The 18,729-nt window shown below is 31.6% G+C and overlaps 1 protein-coding gene across 1 annotated transcript in view; it reads left to right on the forward strand.

Annotated features, from left to right (window-relative positions):
- The window catches only part of LOC143063976 (F-box/LRR-repeat protein 20-like), a 31,714-nt gene extending 18,156 nt beyond the window's left edge, over positions 1-13,558 (forward strand). The window contains exons 7-15 of the mRNA XM_076236455.1: positions 363-458; positions 1,532-1,658; positions 3,661-3,735; positions 4,155-4,285; positions 4,690-4,750; positions 5,222-5,266; positions 5,883-5,939; positions 7,523-7,735; positions 8,046-13,558. Of these exons, the coding sequence (XP_076092570.1) occupies positions 363-458; positions 1,532-1,658; positions 3,661-3,735; positions 4,155-4,285; positions 4,690-4,750; positions 5,222-5,266; positions 5,883-5,939; positions 7,523-7,735; positions 8,046-8,153 (913 nt within the window). The 3' untranslated portion in view covers positions 8,154-13,558. The remainder of the gene's footprint in view (positions 1-362; positions 459-1,531; positions 1,659-3,660; positions 3,736-4,154; positions 4,286-4,689; positions 4,751-5,221; positions 5,267-5,882; positions 5,940-7,522; positions 7,736-8,045) is intronic.
- The last annotated feature ends 5,171 nt before the right edge of the window (positions 13,559-18,729 follow it).

The raw sequence follows: 18,729 nt of genomic DNA on the forward strand, positions 1-18,729 counted from the left end.
TCCTTATACAGTAATCTATATTCACAGAAATACAGTGCAATGAATCTGTTAAAATTTAACAGTTTAGATTTTATTTTATACAACTGAACAACTGTAACCATTTTCTGTTTTGTAACTGATAAAGAGAGTCAAAAGATTCTAAAAAGATTTTTAACATCATAAATGGAAAAACAAACTGACATTAATGCCATGGAAATATAGGAAAAACAATCAAAAATCAAACAACAGTACACTAAACACACCATGAAAAAAAATAATCTATAATCTATCAGACATTTTTTTTAAAATTAAACTTGTATCTATATTGTGAGGTTGTCAGTCCAATATTTTTATATTACAATAAATACTTTTTTTTGTTTCAGTACTTGTGAACACTTAGGGAAGCATAGTCATAAGTTAAGTTGGTTAGATATCAGTTCCTGTCAGCAGATTACTGATAAATCCCTGAAAGCCTTAAGGTTGGTAGTTATTGTTTGTAGTAAGGTACTTGTTTTTTATGCACCTGCTTCAGTGGATGGAGCATTAAGTGTTACCATTGTCCGTCTGTACCTTCGTTCTCTCTCTATCTTTAGTTTGCCTCAATCAAATGATAAATAACTTATACACACAATGCTCACTACCTCAAAAAACAGCAAGTTTGAATTTGAGTGACATCACTTTTACCATTCTTTTTTTTATTATTCAACAACAGAATTGCACTTTTACCATTTTGGAGTTACACCTTTTGGAAATTGGAAAAATTGCTTAATTTTTTCATTTCTGTTCCCTTACTTAGGTTTGCCTCAACCAAATGAAACTGATAAATAATGAAATAATGCTTATTAGCACAAAACTTAGATCAAACTCAAACTTTGGTTGCATCATTATTACAGTTCTTGAGTATTTCCCTTTATAATGTTATTTGTAAGTGGAAAAAGGGGGAGAGGGGGGCAATTAGGTAGATTAGGTAAGTCTGGGATATATAAGTGATAATAGAAGGGTTGTTACTAATGTTGTTAACAAATTATAGTCTAGAAAGTCTTTTTTTTTTTAATTGAATAAAGATGGCAATAGCTGATTACTTTTATTCTCATCTTTTTTTTTTTCAGTCTCATATTCAAATGAAATAAGCAAAATTGAATATTCAGAAGAGAAAAATGGATAGAAAAATTTAATAACATAAAGTAAAAAAACCAAGCAATATGATTGTTTTGAAATTGCTATTTGACAACAAGAAATTGTAAATGAAAATTAAAAAAAAAGAAAATATAAAACAGTCTTCAATGAATGAAACCTGAAGGGTTGGGGGTTAAAACCAATTTACTTTATTGTCTTTTCAAAATTTCATTTGAAAATTTAGCATTTTCAAGAAAAAGAACTTACTGGGCATGCATAAATTAAATGATTAAAATGTTGGTTAAATGAGATTCAGTTATCCAATGGTTTTTGATAGTTTCAATTTTTTACAAATGTTACATGGTTAAAATAATGTATTTTATTGTCTAAAACCATATATAACATTGTTAAAGAAAAAAAAATGTAATATTTTTAGTGATGGGTGCCATACTCTGCAGTTTATAAATATATCGTGGTGTACCAGAATAACAAACGATGGGTTAGAGGCTATGAGCAAAGGTTGTCATAACTTACATACATTTATAGGCAAAGGTTTAACACAGGTAAGGTCAATAGTTTATAAAAGTATCATGATGTAATAGAAAGGTAGCTTATGAGTCACTTGGGAAGGCTAATTTAAAAAAAAAATCCTTTCATCAAAGTTATATATGATCTTTACAAGTCATTAAATAATATATGGCATTTAAAACAAGGAGAAAGAAAACTCTTCTTTTATTCACCAAACTCTATCTTCATCGCTTTAAACATTAATGTTTTTTAACATCACTTTTATCCCACACATTTTTGTCGAGCCTGCAACTTTTGTTGCAGAAAGCTCGACATAGGGATAGTAATCCGGCGGCGGCGGCGTAAGCTAACTTTTTAAAAGCTTTATATTTTAGAAGGTGGAAGACCTGGATGCTTCATATTTTGTATATAGATGCCTCATGTTACGAAGTTTCCGTCAGTTACATGTCAAATGTCCTTGACCTCATTTTCATGGTTCAGTGACCACTTGAAAAAAAAGTTCAGATTTTTTGTAATGTTGAATTCTCTCTTATTATAAGTAATAGGATAATTATATTTGGTATGTGCGTACCTTGCAAGGTCCTCATGCCTGTCAGTTTTCACTCGACCTCGACCTCATTTCATGGATCAGTGAACAAGGTTAAGTTTTGGTGGTCAAGTCCATATCTCAGATACTATAAGCAATAGGTCTAGTATATTCGGTGTATGGAAGGACTGTAAGGTGTGCATGTCCAACTGCCAGGTGTCTTCTGACCTTGACCTCATTTTCATGGTTCATTGGTCTTTGTTTAGTTATCTTGGTTAATGTTAAGTTTATGTGACAGTTTTTAATAAAGCTTTATACTTAGGACTATCAACATAATATCAATGATTAGTAAAGAACTGATCTTTAAACCCTCAAATTTATCACAAATAGGATCACCAGTGTGCTGATCTTGAAATGATAGTTTATGGATATCTGGAACATTTACAATCACTGTAGAAAATGTCTATTTAAGGGCATACTATACAGTTTTGATCCCATATTTACATTTTGATAAAAATTTCCATATAGACTATTTTTTACCTGATTAAAGTAAATATGCAATAAAAAATATACCTTCATGTGCTACTTTTTGAGTAAAATGAGTCGAAATTTTGTATATTTGCTAAAAATTCAGATTTCATTTTGTGGCCGTATTTTCCCTTTCGAAAGAATGACATAACTTTTTTGTTTTAAAAGATAAACACAAATTGTTTTTTGTTAAATTATTTGTAATTTCTGTATTTTATATGTATCCTAAAAATTTATACATTTTTTATTCAGAAAAAACTCATATTTATCAAATGTTCATGAATGTAGAAAAAAAACATAAATTTTTGCTGTATATTTATCAAATTTAAAAAAGTCGCACTATTTACGTTTTCATGAAAATTGGCACACATAATCTTCTCGATCAAACCAAATGGCATTTTAAAAAAGAGGGGTCCATGAACTCATTTTCAAGTTAGAAAAGTTTGAATGATAAAAATCAGTCGAAAACTGAATCTTTTCCCGATAAGTCATAGTTTGACGTTGCGAAAATAATAATTTACGTTAGCAACGTCATTACCTTCCCTGCAACTGTATCGTATGCCCTTAATAATAGAAATGTTTAATACAAACTTTAATGTCACATTTTGCTATTTACCAAAAAAAGAGACAAAGCTATGTACCAAAGCTGCATATTGGATAATAAAATGATCCACCAAAGTCAGAATATGATAAGGACTGTTCCATAAAATACAAAATGCTATGCCCCCAATCTCACAATTACAAATGATGCACTAGTAAATAGGTGGTCAAATCTTTTAATTGTTTCATTTCAACCATCAGAAATGGTTTTATTAAGAAAGTTAATGAAACATGCATCTGGGGCACAAAATTATTAGCCTGGTATCTTTGATAAGTTTCGTCCTTAACATGCATGAAATATTTGCCACTGGATGTTAAGCAACCAACAATAAATAAATCTATCTTTGATGAGGTTTTTTTTCAAAAACATGTATATTTTACAGGTCACAGATGAAGGTGTTGGTTATATAGCTAAAAATTGTGAAAAACTGAAGAAGATTAACCTGCATAGTTGTACAGTATGTATCAGTGTTATTTGGTAAACTGTATAAGTCATAAGAGGGGGAAAATATATTGAAATTCAAAACATCGTAATGCAAACATTTGAAAAAAAAATATTGCAGGTTAAACAATATGAAAATTTTATTTAATTATGTGATAAAAATCAACACAGAAGGTTGAAGTTTTTATACAGAGCATTGTGTTCTTCAGATGATATTATTTGTTTTTACATTGCATATCAAAACAAACAAGTATTTTGAAGACCGCCAATAAAAAGAATATAAATGTCAACCAAGATTAAATATTATTTGTCAGCCCATGGCTTTATCTTGGTTGAAAAATATAAAAATTGAAGCAGAAAGCAAAACAAAACTTATTGCTATGTATTTCCTATGAAGACAACAATGGTTTGATATTTACGTTGATCTATTTTTAGAATATAACAGATGATGCTGTACAGGAGATCGGTGACCACTGTCATCAGATATTATTCTTATGTCTCTCTAATTGTACACGTCTGACTGATGCTTCACTAGTCTCTTTAGGTCAAGGATGTCATAATCTCACGTGAGTACCGGGGTATTATAAACATCTTTGGCGAAGGAATTTAGGATGGGTTTGAAATAAAAGTCAATTCCTAGACTGCATCAGATAATTGTTCGTATTTTTGTCACTTGTTATCTATCTTTGCCCATTTGAACATAAAAGGATATATGACTCAATTACTAAATATATCAATTTATACATTGGTATGTTGTAAAAAAAAAAAAGATTTGCATATAAAACACACTATTGTCTTGTATTACACTTTTTTACAAATTAAAATGTTTTTAAGCAAGAATTTTTATGTTGATTTACTTTAGAAACTTTAAGTTAGTACAAAAAGCAAAGAAGGTAAAATACTTATATATCTTATATAATATTGTGTATGTTTATTGCACATTACAATGATATTTAGATTTATATTTCAGTACATTAGAAGTTGCTGACTGTTCACATTTCACAGATAATGGATTCCAAGCCTTAGCAAGGGTAGGAGTTTCAAACTCTTAGATATGCAGTTGTCCTTAAATAAAATGTGCAAATAAAGGCAACAGTAGTATACCACTGGTCATGTGTTATAAATCAATTAAGGGTAAACGAATCTAGGTCACAGACCAAAACGTCATGAAACACATCAACTATAAGAGGCATATGTTTCAAAACTAGTTGAGTCTGTATTAGAACAATCATCTTTTCTAAAATAATGGAGAATTAAAAGTTCAATATACTATACACATTTGTGTCGCTTTTAAAAAAAAACCACATAGTATTAGAAATATTTGCAGTAGTTAATTATTATACTTCTGTACAAATATGTTGCAAAAATATATGAATGTAATGATTTTCAATAAGAATTTAGGGAAAGCATGCAGAGATTGAAAAAGAACATTTTATTTTATGCGGACTATTACCTTTGTCTTTAACAATAACGACCTTATAATATAATTAATTTTTTTTCAGAATTGCAGCAATTTGGAAAAAATGGATCTGGAAGAATGTATACAGGTAACACTTATACAAATGATTAACACATTTGTTGTTTAATGAACAAAATATGATGAATAAATGTTTCTGAAGTTTTGGCATACAAATTTTATTGACTGGTTGCTTGACTTTTAATGACCACTCTGCATTTGGTTTGTTTGGAGTTTCTCATCTGTTTATTAACCTAAAAAGAAAAGACATTGTTTTCAGTTATCAGTATGTGTTATATGATAACTTTATTTGGGTTATAGAATATGTACAAAGAACAGAGTTCACCTGACCTAAACCACATCAAGTTTCCAGTATTCAAATTAAAGTTCACTCTAGATACTATTAACAGGTTTATAATCTTTTTACAAGAAAAAGTTTGCTTACAGTAAAATGTTTTTGAAACTATTAACAGGTAGTCTATTGCAGACAATTTAAGAAACATAATGTTATTTGTCTATAAATTGATAAAGAAAATACATACTGAGGTATAATAATCATAGTAAGGACTATAATAGCTTTCTTATTAAATGGGGTATGTTTAAATGAATTACATATACTAAAGAATATTCCAACTCCCATTATAATGTTTTTGACTTTATATGCCTGCTATCTATTATATAAGCAAATCTATTGTCTTGTCTTCCAGATTACAGACACAACACTGAATTACTTAGCAATGTTTTGTCCTAAGCTTAGTGCATTGGTAAGACATTTTATACTTTTAATCATTAACACATTATATTTTATTTGATTTATATCCTAGAAAAGAAAATGAATGTATAGTGGTATAATTTTGTTATTGTAAAAGAATTGTATGATTGAATGCTGTTTTTTTATAAGTTAAACTGATAAAAAAAGATTATGATGTACCATTTCCATGGAAACACTTCCCTTTTGTTTAAGGTGTGCTAAATTCATAAAGGAAAGACCCTAATCAAATGATTAGACCAAACAGGTCAAAGAAATGGATAGCAACTGTCATATTTGATAAACTTTTATCAAGGAAAATAAATAATCAAGACCAGAAGAATTAGAAGGTAGCAATTACAGGTCACCATATATGGCTTTCAACAATGAGAGAAATCAATACTACATAGCTAGCCATAAGGGGCAATGAAATAACAAACTAGAAAACTAATTGCCTTATTTATGTATAAAACAAACAACAACAAAAAAAAAACAAATATGAAAAACAGAAACAAACCACAACCAGTATATTACAGGTGCATGAATCTGGACAGTAAGGGACGACATCAAAAGTTCAATGAAGGATAAAAAACTTAATTCACATAGTTTTTTCACTGACACCCCCACCCCCACCCCCACCCCCTCTTAACTTAATTTAGGGAAAATTGATTGACCCATATGTATATGTAAAAATCAATGTCAGATAACCAAATCTTGCTGCAGTTCAACCCCACCCCCAAACTATTTGAATTAAGTTTTTTGTCTTACATTGATCTTTTGATGTCGTCCCTACCACACAGAATGTGGCAGGGTGAATCATATCAGCAGGCGCCCAACCCTCCCAAAACCTGGGACAGTGGTACAAACACAACACCAAAACCTTGGACAGTGGTACAAACACCACAACACCAAAACCTGGGACAGTGGTACAAACACCACAACACCAAAACCTGGGACAGTGGTACAAACACCACAACACCAAAACCTGGGACAGTGGTACAAACACCACGACAGTGGCACAAACACCACAACACCAAAACCTGGGACAGTGGTACAAACACCACGACACCAAAACCTTGGACAGTGGTACAAACACCACAACACCAAAACCTGGGACAGTGGTACAAACACCACGACAGTGGCACAAACACCACAACACCAAAACCTTGGACAGTGGTACAAACACCACAACACCAAAACCTGGGACAGTGGTACAAACACCACGACAGTGGCACAAACACCACAACACCAAAACCTTGGACAGTGGTACAAACACCACAACACCAAAACCTGGGACAGTGGTACAAACACCACGACAGTGGCACAAACACCACAACACCAAAACCTGGGACAGTGGTACAAACACCACAACACCAAAACAAACTCAACAAAACAATAAATAAATATAAAAACATTTAAAAACAAAATTTAATTGATAATTTTAAAACAAAAACAAAAACAAAAAGTCAACATTTGAAAAATACTGCCATCTGTTGAAGAGTTTATCAAACAACATTTAAAAAATATTGCCTTCTATTGTAGAGTTTATCAGTCAACATTTATCAAACAACATTTAAAAATTATTGCCTTCTATTGTAGAGTTTATCACACTGTGAGTTACTGACAGATGAAGGTATTAGACATGTAGGTGCCAGTGCCTGTGCTACGGAACATTTAAAAATATTAGAACTAGATAATTGTCCTCTAATTACTGATGCTTCTTTGGAACATTTAATGGGCTGCCAAAGTCTAGAAAGAATAGAACTTTATGATTGTCAGTTAATTACTAGAGCTGGTATCAGGAGATTAAGGGTAAGTAAAACTACTTATGATATTTTAAACTCTGTAACAATTGAGTCTCATTAGTGGAAAAACTTTAATTTTGGAAGACTTCTCAATAAAAGTTAGATAATAGACAGAATGGATAAGTGTTAGATCAGGACAAAGATAACATTCGTATGCAGGGTCATGGTATCATTTTAAAGAATCCACGCTTTTAAAGAATCAATGCAAATTTTCCTCAATCCACAAAAATTGGTATCCAAAAAAATAATGTATCTTTGAAATTGTAAGTCTTGGTTTATTTACACAAATGTCTCAAAATATGTTTTGCTTTTTTCAGACAAGACTACCAAATATCAAAGTCCATGCATATTTCGCACCAGTGACACCACCACCATCAGTTGGAAATGGACGTCAACGTTATTGCAAGTGCTGTACAATTCTTTGATCATATTAATGTTGCTTATATGTTATGTTAACATAACAGAAAGATCTGTTTTGATATACAGATACATATGTATTGTCAGGAATTCTGTTTATTGATATTTAAAAACTGTTTTGATAGTGCTTCATGATATGTCCTTGTAAAAGAAAACCTATTTAATTCTATTTGCATATTTAAAGCATTTAAATAGTATGTTTAGATATTGTCTGGCTTTGGAATGACTAGGACACAGGACACTACAGTTTACCTAAAGCTAGTGTCATATTTTATTGGCTGTGATGAGATCAATGACTGGATTTGTACATATTTGACGGCACAAAATTATGATACTCAACACACACAACAAGAATTTTTTTTAACAAATGTATCAAATCAGTTGTTAAAACTTGATGACTGTTTAAGAAAAAAAACATTTTTTTACAAAATTGAGCTAAACACTATTTATGGAATTTCTTTGTAATTTTTGGACAAAAAAAAGAAAAGCAACATGTGTGCAAGAATAATAAATGTTTTCATCCATTGGTGTAAGAAGTAATGACGTAGTACTTAGTATGTGTATAATGGTATCATTTTGCAAAAAGTTTTCAGGTAGGGGTATTATTCAAATGATCACTTTACAAATTATTATATAAAAAACTTTTTAAATTGATATTACATAGGGCAATGCATCATATGACCATGTTCAGAATATTTTGGGGTTAAAATTAAAAGATGAAAACTATGGTTCTGAGAACTTTAAGTGTTGCCCTACACTGCTCAAAGTTTTCATGATGAACCAATCACATACCGTTTTGATTCTGGTTCCTTACCTGAAAGAAGAATAAAAAAATCTTCTTAGATTACAATTTGACATTTAAAATCCTCAAAAAGTCTTCTTACATGTAACTGTAACATTTTCTTTATGTTTAGATCTTACTTTTGGATTGTGGCAACCCATTGCTTTGATTGTATGTAATATTTTATTTTTAATATAAAACTGAGGTGCAATGAAGTGTGTTCACATTAAAGGACTGCATAACCATTTCCACAATGAAATTTATACAAACACTTTTTTTTTATTTTGGGTATTTTAACATGTTTCTTGAGGTTTTAATAGTTTTTGATAATTTATGATAGGAAGTTTTTACAACACTTTAATTTTGAATTAATGACATATTATTTTTTTGAGGAAAAACAGTAAAATGAAATTGGTGAATGTAAAACTGCAATAAATATGTTTGCATTTACTGTATACATGATCTAAATGACAAGAATCATTTCAGAAAATTCCAATTCAAATAGGTTTCAGATAGCTGAAATTTAAGTCTCTCTACAGAGCACAATTTGTGTTCAGCATATGCTTTTAATAGAACACCTTTTAACTTTAACATTATATATTAAATCCTGCTTTTAGTTAGAACTGAAATACTTAATATGGCTAAGCTTTTACTATTATAAATATTGTGCATTAGTAACATTCCTAGAGCATTACTTGTTTGACAAAGTATTATTGATACAGTAGTTTCTAATGATTTCTTGATCATTCATGGTGTATGACATTGTTTATCAAATTGAAATTGTCTGAAATTGATTCAGTAAACTGCTATCACTTTATAGATTTTCACTGTCAGAATATATTTGAAATACAGAATTTTCCAGGTAAGAATTATTGAATGATTACCATACAATAAGTTTTCAAATTTAACACAAAATTTATATGTAACCCCAGTTTACTCATATTCAGAGTATGATAGGCAACCATTGTGTCTAGGAGAACATTATCATATCATACATAAGATGCATAAGAGTAAAATATATTATGACATGAATACGTTAAGGGATCATAGACTGATTTTGGACTGGTAAAAATGTTGTAGGACAAGTAAAAAGTAAAAAGTATAACCCTTCCACAGCCTGGCTCATCACTTTGCGTCCAGCGTCTGGCGTCGTCATCGTCCGTCAACATTAACTTTTACAAAAATCTACTCTGAAACTACAAATTTAACCAAACTTGGCCACAATCACCATTGATGTATCTAATTTTAAAAATGTATCCGGTGACTCGGCCAGCCAACCAAGATGGCCACCATGGCTAAAAATAGAACATAGGGGTAAAATGTAGATTTTGGCTTATAACTCTGAAATCAAAGCATTTAGAGCAAATCTTACATGGGATAAAATTGTTTATCAAGTAGAGGTCTATCTGCTCTGAAATTTTCAGATGAATTGGATAACCGGTTGTTGGGTTGCTGCCCCTGAATTGGTAATTTTAAGGAAATTTTAGTTTTTGGTTAATATCTTGAATACTATTATAGATAAAGATAACTGTAAACAGCAATAATGTTCAGAAAAGTAAGATCTACAAATAAGTCAACATGACCGAAATGGTCAATTGACCCCTTAAGGAGTTATTGCCCTTTATAGTCATTTTTTACCTATTTTTCGTAAATTTTTGTAATCTTTCAAAAATCATCTCCTCTGAAACTACTTGGCCAAATTTAACCAAACTTGACCACAATCATTATTAGGATATTTGTTTAAAAAATGTGTGCGATGACCTGGCCAACCAACAAGATGGCCACCATGGCTAAAAATAGAACATAGGGGTAAAATGTAGATTTTGGCTTATTACTCTGAAACCAAAGCATTTACAGCAAATCTGACAAGGTGTTAAATTGTTTATCAAGTCAATATCTATCTGCCCTGAAAGTTTAAGATGCATTGGACAACTGGTTGTTGGGTTGCTGCCCCCAATTTGTAATTTTTAAAGAAATTTTGCCGTTGTTGGTTATTATCTTGAATGCTATTATAGATAGAGATAAACTGTAAACAGCAATAATGTTCAGCAAAGTAAGATATACAAATAAGTCAACATGACCAAAATGAAAATGATCAGTTGACCCCTTAAGCAGTTATTGCCCTTTATAGTCAATTTTTAACAATTTTCATTAATTTGGTAAATTTTTACAAAATATTTTCCTCTGTAATTAAAGGGCCAAGTTTATTATAGATAGAGAAAATTGGAAGTAGGAAGAATGTTCAGTAAAGTAAGATCAACATACACATCACCATCATCAAAACACAATTTTGTCATGAATCCATCTGTGTCCTTTGTTTAATACATGTATGCACATAGACCAAGGTGAGTGACACACACAGGCTCTTAAGAGCCTCTAGTTTGTTTTGTTGCTGGTGGACATCCTGGACATCAGCACTAGTAAATGAATCTTAGTCTTAAGCAGCTTATTTGATCTTACACACTTTAATTGTAAAATAAGTACAATTCAGACATTTCTCTTGCTTTCAATCAAGTTCTGTTCAGTAGCTTTTCAGACAATTAAGTATGATGTTGTTATTTAAGGAATAACTGTAATATTTTTTCTGTCTATGAAGTAATAACACAAAAAATTTGGTGCACACTGAATAACGCAGGTAGCGGGTTATTTTACAGTGTGCACCACATTTTTTATGTTATTTTGAATAGACAGAAAAATTATTACAGTCATTTCTCATAATTTAATTCTAAATTCCATTTTAAACCGTAGAAAACCATGAAAAAACATTGATGACGTCACGGTACCATGTCTAAATTATGTCTATGGGCTCAAAACAAAATAACGTCAGCCAATCAGAAGACGCGTTACATCCAAAATTAAATTATTAACAGATAAATAAAACTACTAAAAAACTAAAAATAGACTGACCAGAACTATATTGACTACAAGCGAAGTGTCTGAACAGTACTAAATTAACTAAGTCTGAAAATTACCTGAAAGATTGAACATTTATAGTCAATCTTTTAACCCACTATTCAGATCAAAAATCAATTAGCTACTGTGGATGAACAATACTTCTAATTATTGCCAAACAGTTAAAAAAAAGAAAAAAAATTCTTGCACACTTGTTTGAGTTATTATCCACAAAATTACATATTACTAAACATGAGTATGTGAGATTTGTCATTGATAGGGTAATGTGATAGTAAATAAGCTGTAGTCTTAATATTGCTGTTGCATTTATATAACCTGTACAAAACTTAGGTTTTATTTATCACATGATCTGAGAGTGAGTGTGTATATGTTCAGATGAGATTGTTGTGTGCTTGAATTTAGCAGTGTAAGAATGTTAACAGTGAAGCTTGAGTATTTTAAAGCAAAATATGTGTTTATTTTTGATAGTGTGTGAATGTTGAAACTGACCAATGGTTTTTGTATAATCATGATCAATGTTATTGTATTGATATCTGAATTATATAGTTTTTGATTGTGATTTTATGGTTTACCTTACACTTCCCAAACAAAAAAATCTACTCACTTTTACGTTATTTTACTGAAGCTTATGTTTTCATTTTTTTGTCTCTTTTCTAAGATAGATACTGCCTTTCCTAATTCCTATGTTTTGTCTCAACTGTGAAAATATTACAGAATGTTATTTATACATGTTTTTCTTCTACAAGTATACTATTTTCCATCCCTGATTGAACCCCATATTGTGTAGAATAGTGATGAAACTTAAAATTGATCGCACGACATATCCCTGTTTCTATATTTGGTAAATGAAGCAACAGTGAGAGTTTTAGTTTAAAATGTTTTATTAGCACTGAAATTAAAGCATCTTATAAACATAAGACTACCCCAAGGGTATCACCAGCCCAGTAGTCAGCACTTATGTGCTGACATGATCTATCATTTATAAATTAGCTATTGACAAAACTAAGGCTTTTCTACCTCAAGAATAGATTACCTAAGCTGTATTTGGCAAAACTTTTAGGAATTTTTGTCCTCAATGCTCTTCAACTTCTTACTCTATTTGGCCTTTTTAACTTTTTTGGATTAGAGCGTCACTGATGAGTCTTGTAGAAGTAATGCTCGTCTGGCGTAAATACAAAATTTAATTCTGGTATCTATGATGAGTTTATTTAACTACCGGTACAAGTTTCAATGCAGACAAATATCCCTCCTTTTAGAAATGGATATTTTTTGTTGTTTCTAATAGCATAAGTTCGTTGAGAAGGGTTTAATTGATAATAACCTTGAAAATTAAAAGATACTGTTATCAATCCCATGAAAATATTGATTTTTTTTTTTGCATTCCTGCTTTGAATTATTATAGATCTGTTTTTCGTCAAATTTCGCACAGATGTATGGTTTCTAATTTGTATGTCTTGTATTATCCGTATTCCTGATTTTGTTTCTTCTTCAATATACAAGCTAATGTGATGTCTAGTGCTTACATACATTCTTTTTTATTTTCACACTTTTATGTTCAGTGTATTCTTGCTTTTCTTCAGTGGAGTAAATTGATCAACCTGTGCACTCAACAGTTTAGCTAAATGTTACCCAGAATAGTGTTTTGTATGTATGATGTAACATCACTGAAATGTGTCATAAATATTAAGCATATTGTGATATAAAATATTAATAATACCAGTCTTGATTTTATTTTGACTTTTGTTGTTAAGATAAAAGCATTTATCTTTGATTATTTTTTTTGGCCTTTTGGTGTCAAGATAATTATCTTTGATTTTATTTTGCCTTTCAGTGTCAAGATTATAGCATTTATCTTTGGTTTCTAGTTATTTAATAAAAAATTATAATCACAAAAACACTAAACCCGAGGAAAATTCAAAATGGAAAGTCCGTACTCAAAGGACAAAATCAAAAGCTCAAACCCATCAAACATGTCATATTTCTAACTTAGCTTGGTACAGACGTGTTCTTGTTTAGAAAATGGCAAAATAAACCTGTATTTATAGCTAGCTAATTGGTTATCAAAGGTACCAGGATTATAATTTAGTACGCCAGACGTGCGTTTCGTCTATATAAGACTCATCAGTGACACTCATATTAAAATATTTATAAAACCAAACAAGTACAAAGTTGAAGAGCATTGAGGATCCAAAATTCCAAAAAATTGTGCCAGATACGGCTAAGGTAATCTATGCCTGGGATAAGAAAATCCTCTCACTTGAATGACAGTCACATAAAATTCCATTATATTGACATCGATATGTGAACAAAACATAGAGACATAATAGGTAAAAATGTCAAAAATATGGGCACAGCGTTCAACATTTTGTGTCATAATCACTATAAAACAAACACATATATCAAAGAAACACAAAAAGGCATATAGACAAAGCACTTTATGAAAAATGAAAGACAAGAATAAAAAAAAATTACCATAGCACAATAACAATGACGAGATGTATAAGTGCATATTCTTGTCAAATGGATTTCTTCAAAAACAGTCGACTACACCAGGCATCTCCGTACAAGAATATATGACAAACGATACAAATTCAATTTTGAAATTATAAATTTTGCTCATCTTAGCAGCAATATGCAATATGCCAACTTCACCCACGTATTGAACTTGCAGCTGCTACTCAGACTTTGTAAACAATCATCGGTGTCTGAGTAAAACAAGCCACGGTTTTGCCAAAAAATGTATCATCCTTTTTAGCTCACCTGGCCCGAAGGGCCAAGTGAGCTTTTCCCATCACTTGGCGTCCGTCGTCCGTCGTCGTTAACTTTTACAAAAATCTTCTCCTCTGAAACTACTGGGCCAAATTAAACCAAACTTGGCCACAATCATCATTGGGGTATCTAGTTTAAAAAATGTGTGGCGTGACCCGGCCAACCAACCAAGATGGCCGCCATGGCTAAAAATAGAACATAGGGGTAAAATGCAGTTTTTGGCTTATAACTCAAAAACCAAAGCATTTAAAGCAAATCTGACATGGGGTAAAATTGTTTATCAGGTCAAGATCTATCTGCGCTCAAATTTTCAGATGAATCCGACAACCCGTTATTGGGTTGCTGCCCCTGAACTGGTAATTTTAGGGAATTTTTGCTGTTTTTGGCTATTATCTTGAATATTATTATAGATAGAGATAAACTGTAAACAGCAATAATGTTCAGCAAAGTAAGATTTACAAATGAGTCAACATGACCAAAATGGTCAGTTGACCCCTTTAGGAGTTATTGATCTTTATATTCAATTTTTAACCATTTTTCGTAAATCTTAGTAATCTTTTACAAAAATCTTCTCCTCTGAAACTACTGGGCCAAATTAATCCAAACTTGGCCACAATCATCTTTGGGATATCTAGTTTAAAAAGTGTGTGGCGTGACCCGGCCAACCAACCAAGATGGCCGCCATGGCTAAAAATAGAACATATGGGTAAAATGCAGTTTTTTGCTTATAACTCAAAAACCAAAGCATTTAGAGCAAATCTGACATGCGGTTAAAGTGTTTATCAGGTGAAGATCTATCTGTCCTGAAATTTTCAGATGAATCGGACAACCTGTTGTTGGGTTGCTGCCCCTGAATTGGTAATTTTAAGGAAATTTTGCTGTTTTTGGTTATTATCGTGAATATTATTATAGATAGAGATAAACTGTAAACAGCAATAATGTTCAGCAAAGTAAGATTTACAAATAAGTCACGCATGACCAAAATGGTCAGTTGACCCCTGAAGGAGTTATTGCCCTTTATAGTCAATTTTTAACCATTTTTTCGTAAATCTTAATCTTTTACAAAAATCTTCTTCTCTGAAACTACTTGGTCAAATTAAACTAAACTTGGCCACAATCATCATTGGGGTAATTTGTTTAAAAAATGTGTGGCGTGACCTGGCCAATCAACCAAAATGGCTGCCACGGCTAATAATAGAACATAGGGGTAAAATGCAGTTTTTGGCTTATAACTCAAAAACCGAAGCATTAAGAGAAAATCTGACAGGGTTTAATTGTTTATCAGGTCAAGATCTATCTGCCCTGATGTTTTCACATGGATTGGACAACCCGTTGTTAGGTTACTGTCCTGAATTGGTAATTTTAAGGAAATTTTTCCGTTTTTTGTTATTATCTTGAATATTATTATACAATGTTATAGATAGAGATAAACTGTATACAGCAATAACGTTCAGCAAAATAAGATCTACAAATAAGTTTACATGACCAAAATAGTCAATTGACCCCTTAAGGAGTTATTGCCCTTTATAGTGAATTTTTAACATTTTTCATAAATTTTGGTAAATTTTTAGAAAATATTTTCCATTGTAATTACTGGGCCAAGTTCATTATAGATAGAGATAATTGTAGCAACAAGAATGTTCAGTAAAGTAAGATCTACAAACACATCACTATCACCAAAACACAATTATGTCATGAATTTATCTGTGTCCATTGTTTAATATGCACAAGACCAAGGTGAGCGACACAGGCTCTTTAGAGCCTCTAGTTCTGACAAACATCATCAGAAAGTATTAAAACTTAAAATAGATAGATATTCAGTGTCAATTTCACAAATTGTACGTATACAAGATGGTGGTCATAATTATAAATCAACTGTTTACAAAACTTTTGAATTTTTGAAATACTCACGCGTTTCTACATCAGAAATAGATTACCTTAGCTCTATATGGCAAAACTTTTAGGAATTGTTGGTCCTCAATGCTCTTCAAATTCGTACTTTATTTTGCCCTTTTAACATTTTTCATCGTCACTGCTGAGTCTTTTGTAGATGAAACGCGCGTCTGGCGTTAATATGAAATTTCAATCCTGGTATCTATGATGTAATTTATTGTAGGTGCTGTTCAAAGTATATCTTTTTATTTTATTTAGTCTAACCGTTATTTGTCTTCGTGCTAATTTTGGGCATTCCTGGTGCAGTTTAGTTCTTCGGGTGCCATTCGGACACTGGTTTTATACAGTGTTGCTTCTACTTTGCTTACCCTATTATTTATATTTACTAACTTTTTACTTTATACAGAAAATGTAAACGATATTTTTGATGCCCCAGCTACTATAGTAGAGGGGCATTATGATTTTCAGGTTTGTGCATCCTTTCATTCGATTGTCTGTTCTTCCCTTTCGTTCGTCCGTCTATCTGTCTGTCTGGCTTCAGGTTAAAGTTTTTGGTCAAGGTATTTTTTTATTGAAGTTGAAGTCCAATCAACATGAAACTTAGTACACACGTTCCCTATGATATGATTTTTCTAATTTTAATGCCAAATTATAGTTTTTATCCCAATTTCACGGCCCACGGAAGAAAAAAAATGATAATACGAGTGGGGCATCCTTGTACTATGGACACATTCTTGTTTTTCAAAGACTTAAAACGTATTTTTTTCTTCATTTTCACCGAAAAATACTATCTACTACCCCTTAAAGTTGACGTCTTTGACAGATAAATGTTTGTTTGAATTTGTTCGTCAGTTGTGGTGTATGTCTGTGATATAGATTTTCACAGTTGTGGTGTATGTCTGTGATATAGATTTTCACAGTTGTGGTGTATGTCTGTGATATAGATTTTCACAGTTGTGGTGTATGTCTGTGATATAGATTTTCACAGTTGTGGTGTATGTCTGTGATATACATTTTCACAGTTGTGGTGTATGTCTGTGATATACATTTTCACAGTTGTGTATGTCTGTGATATAGATTTTCACAGTTGTGGTGTATGTCTGTGATATTCATTTTCCCAGTTGTGGTGTATGTCTGTGATATACATTTTCACAGTTGTGTATGTCTGTGATATAGATTTTCACAGTTGTGGTGTATGTCTGTGATATTCATTTTCCCAGTTGTGGTGTATGTCTGTGATATAGATTTTCCCAGTTGTGGTGTATGTCTGTAATATAGATTTTCACAGTTGTGGTGTATGTTTGTGATATAGATTTTCACAGTTGTGGTGTATGTCTTTGATATAGATTTTCACAGTTGTGGTGTATGTCTGTGATATAGATTTTCACAGTTGTGGTGTATGTCTGTGATATTCATTTTCCCAGTTGTGGTGTATGTCTGTGATATAGATTTTCACAGTTGTGGTGTATGTCTGTGATATAGATTTTCACAGTTGTGGTATATATCTGTGATATACATTTTCACAGTTGTGGTGTATGTCTGTGATATTCATTTTCCCAGTTGTGGTGTATGTCTGTGATATAGATTTTCACAGTTGTGGTGTATGTCTGTGATATAGATTTTCACAGTTGTGGTGTATGTCCGTGATATACATTTTCACAGTTGTGGTGTATGTCTGTGATATACATTTTCACAGTTGTGGTGTATGTCTGTGATATACATTTTCACAGTTGTGGTGTATGTCTGTGATATACATTTTCCCAGTTGTGGTGTATGTCTGTGATATAGATTTTCACAGTTGTGGTGTATGTCTGTGATATAAATTTTCCCAGTTGTTGTGTATGTCTGTGATATAGATTTTCACAGTTGTGGTGTATGTCTGTGGTGTATGTCTGTGATATAGATTTTCACAGTTGTGGTGTATGTCTGTGGTATACATTTTCACAGTTGTGATGTATCTCTGTGATATACATTTTCACAGTTGTGTATGTCTGTGATATACATTTACACAGTTGTGTTGTATGTCTGTGATATAGATTTTCACAGTTGTGGTATATGTCTGTGATATAGATTTTCACAGTTGTGGTGTATGTCTGTGATATACATTTTCACAGTTGTGGTGTATGTCTGTGATATAGATTTTCACAGTTGTGGTGTATGTCTGTGATATAGATTTTCACAGTTGTGGTGTATGTCTGTGATATAGATTTTCACAGTTGTGTATGTCT

Source organism: Mytilus galloprovincialis, chromosome 2, assembly GCF_965363235.1.
Source record: "Mytilus galloprovincialis chromosome 2, xbMytGall1.hap1.1, whole genome shotgun sequence".
Taxonomy (NCBI): domain Eukaryota; kingdom Metazoa; phylum Mollusca; class Bivalvia; order Mytilida; family Mytilidae; genus Mytilus; species Mytilus galloprovincialis.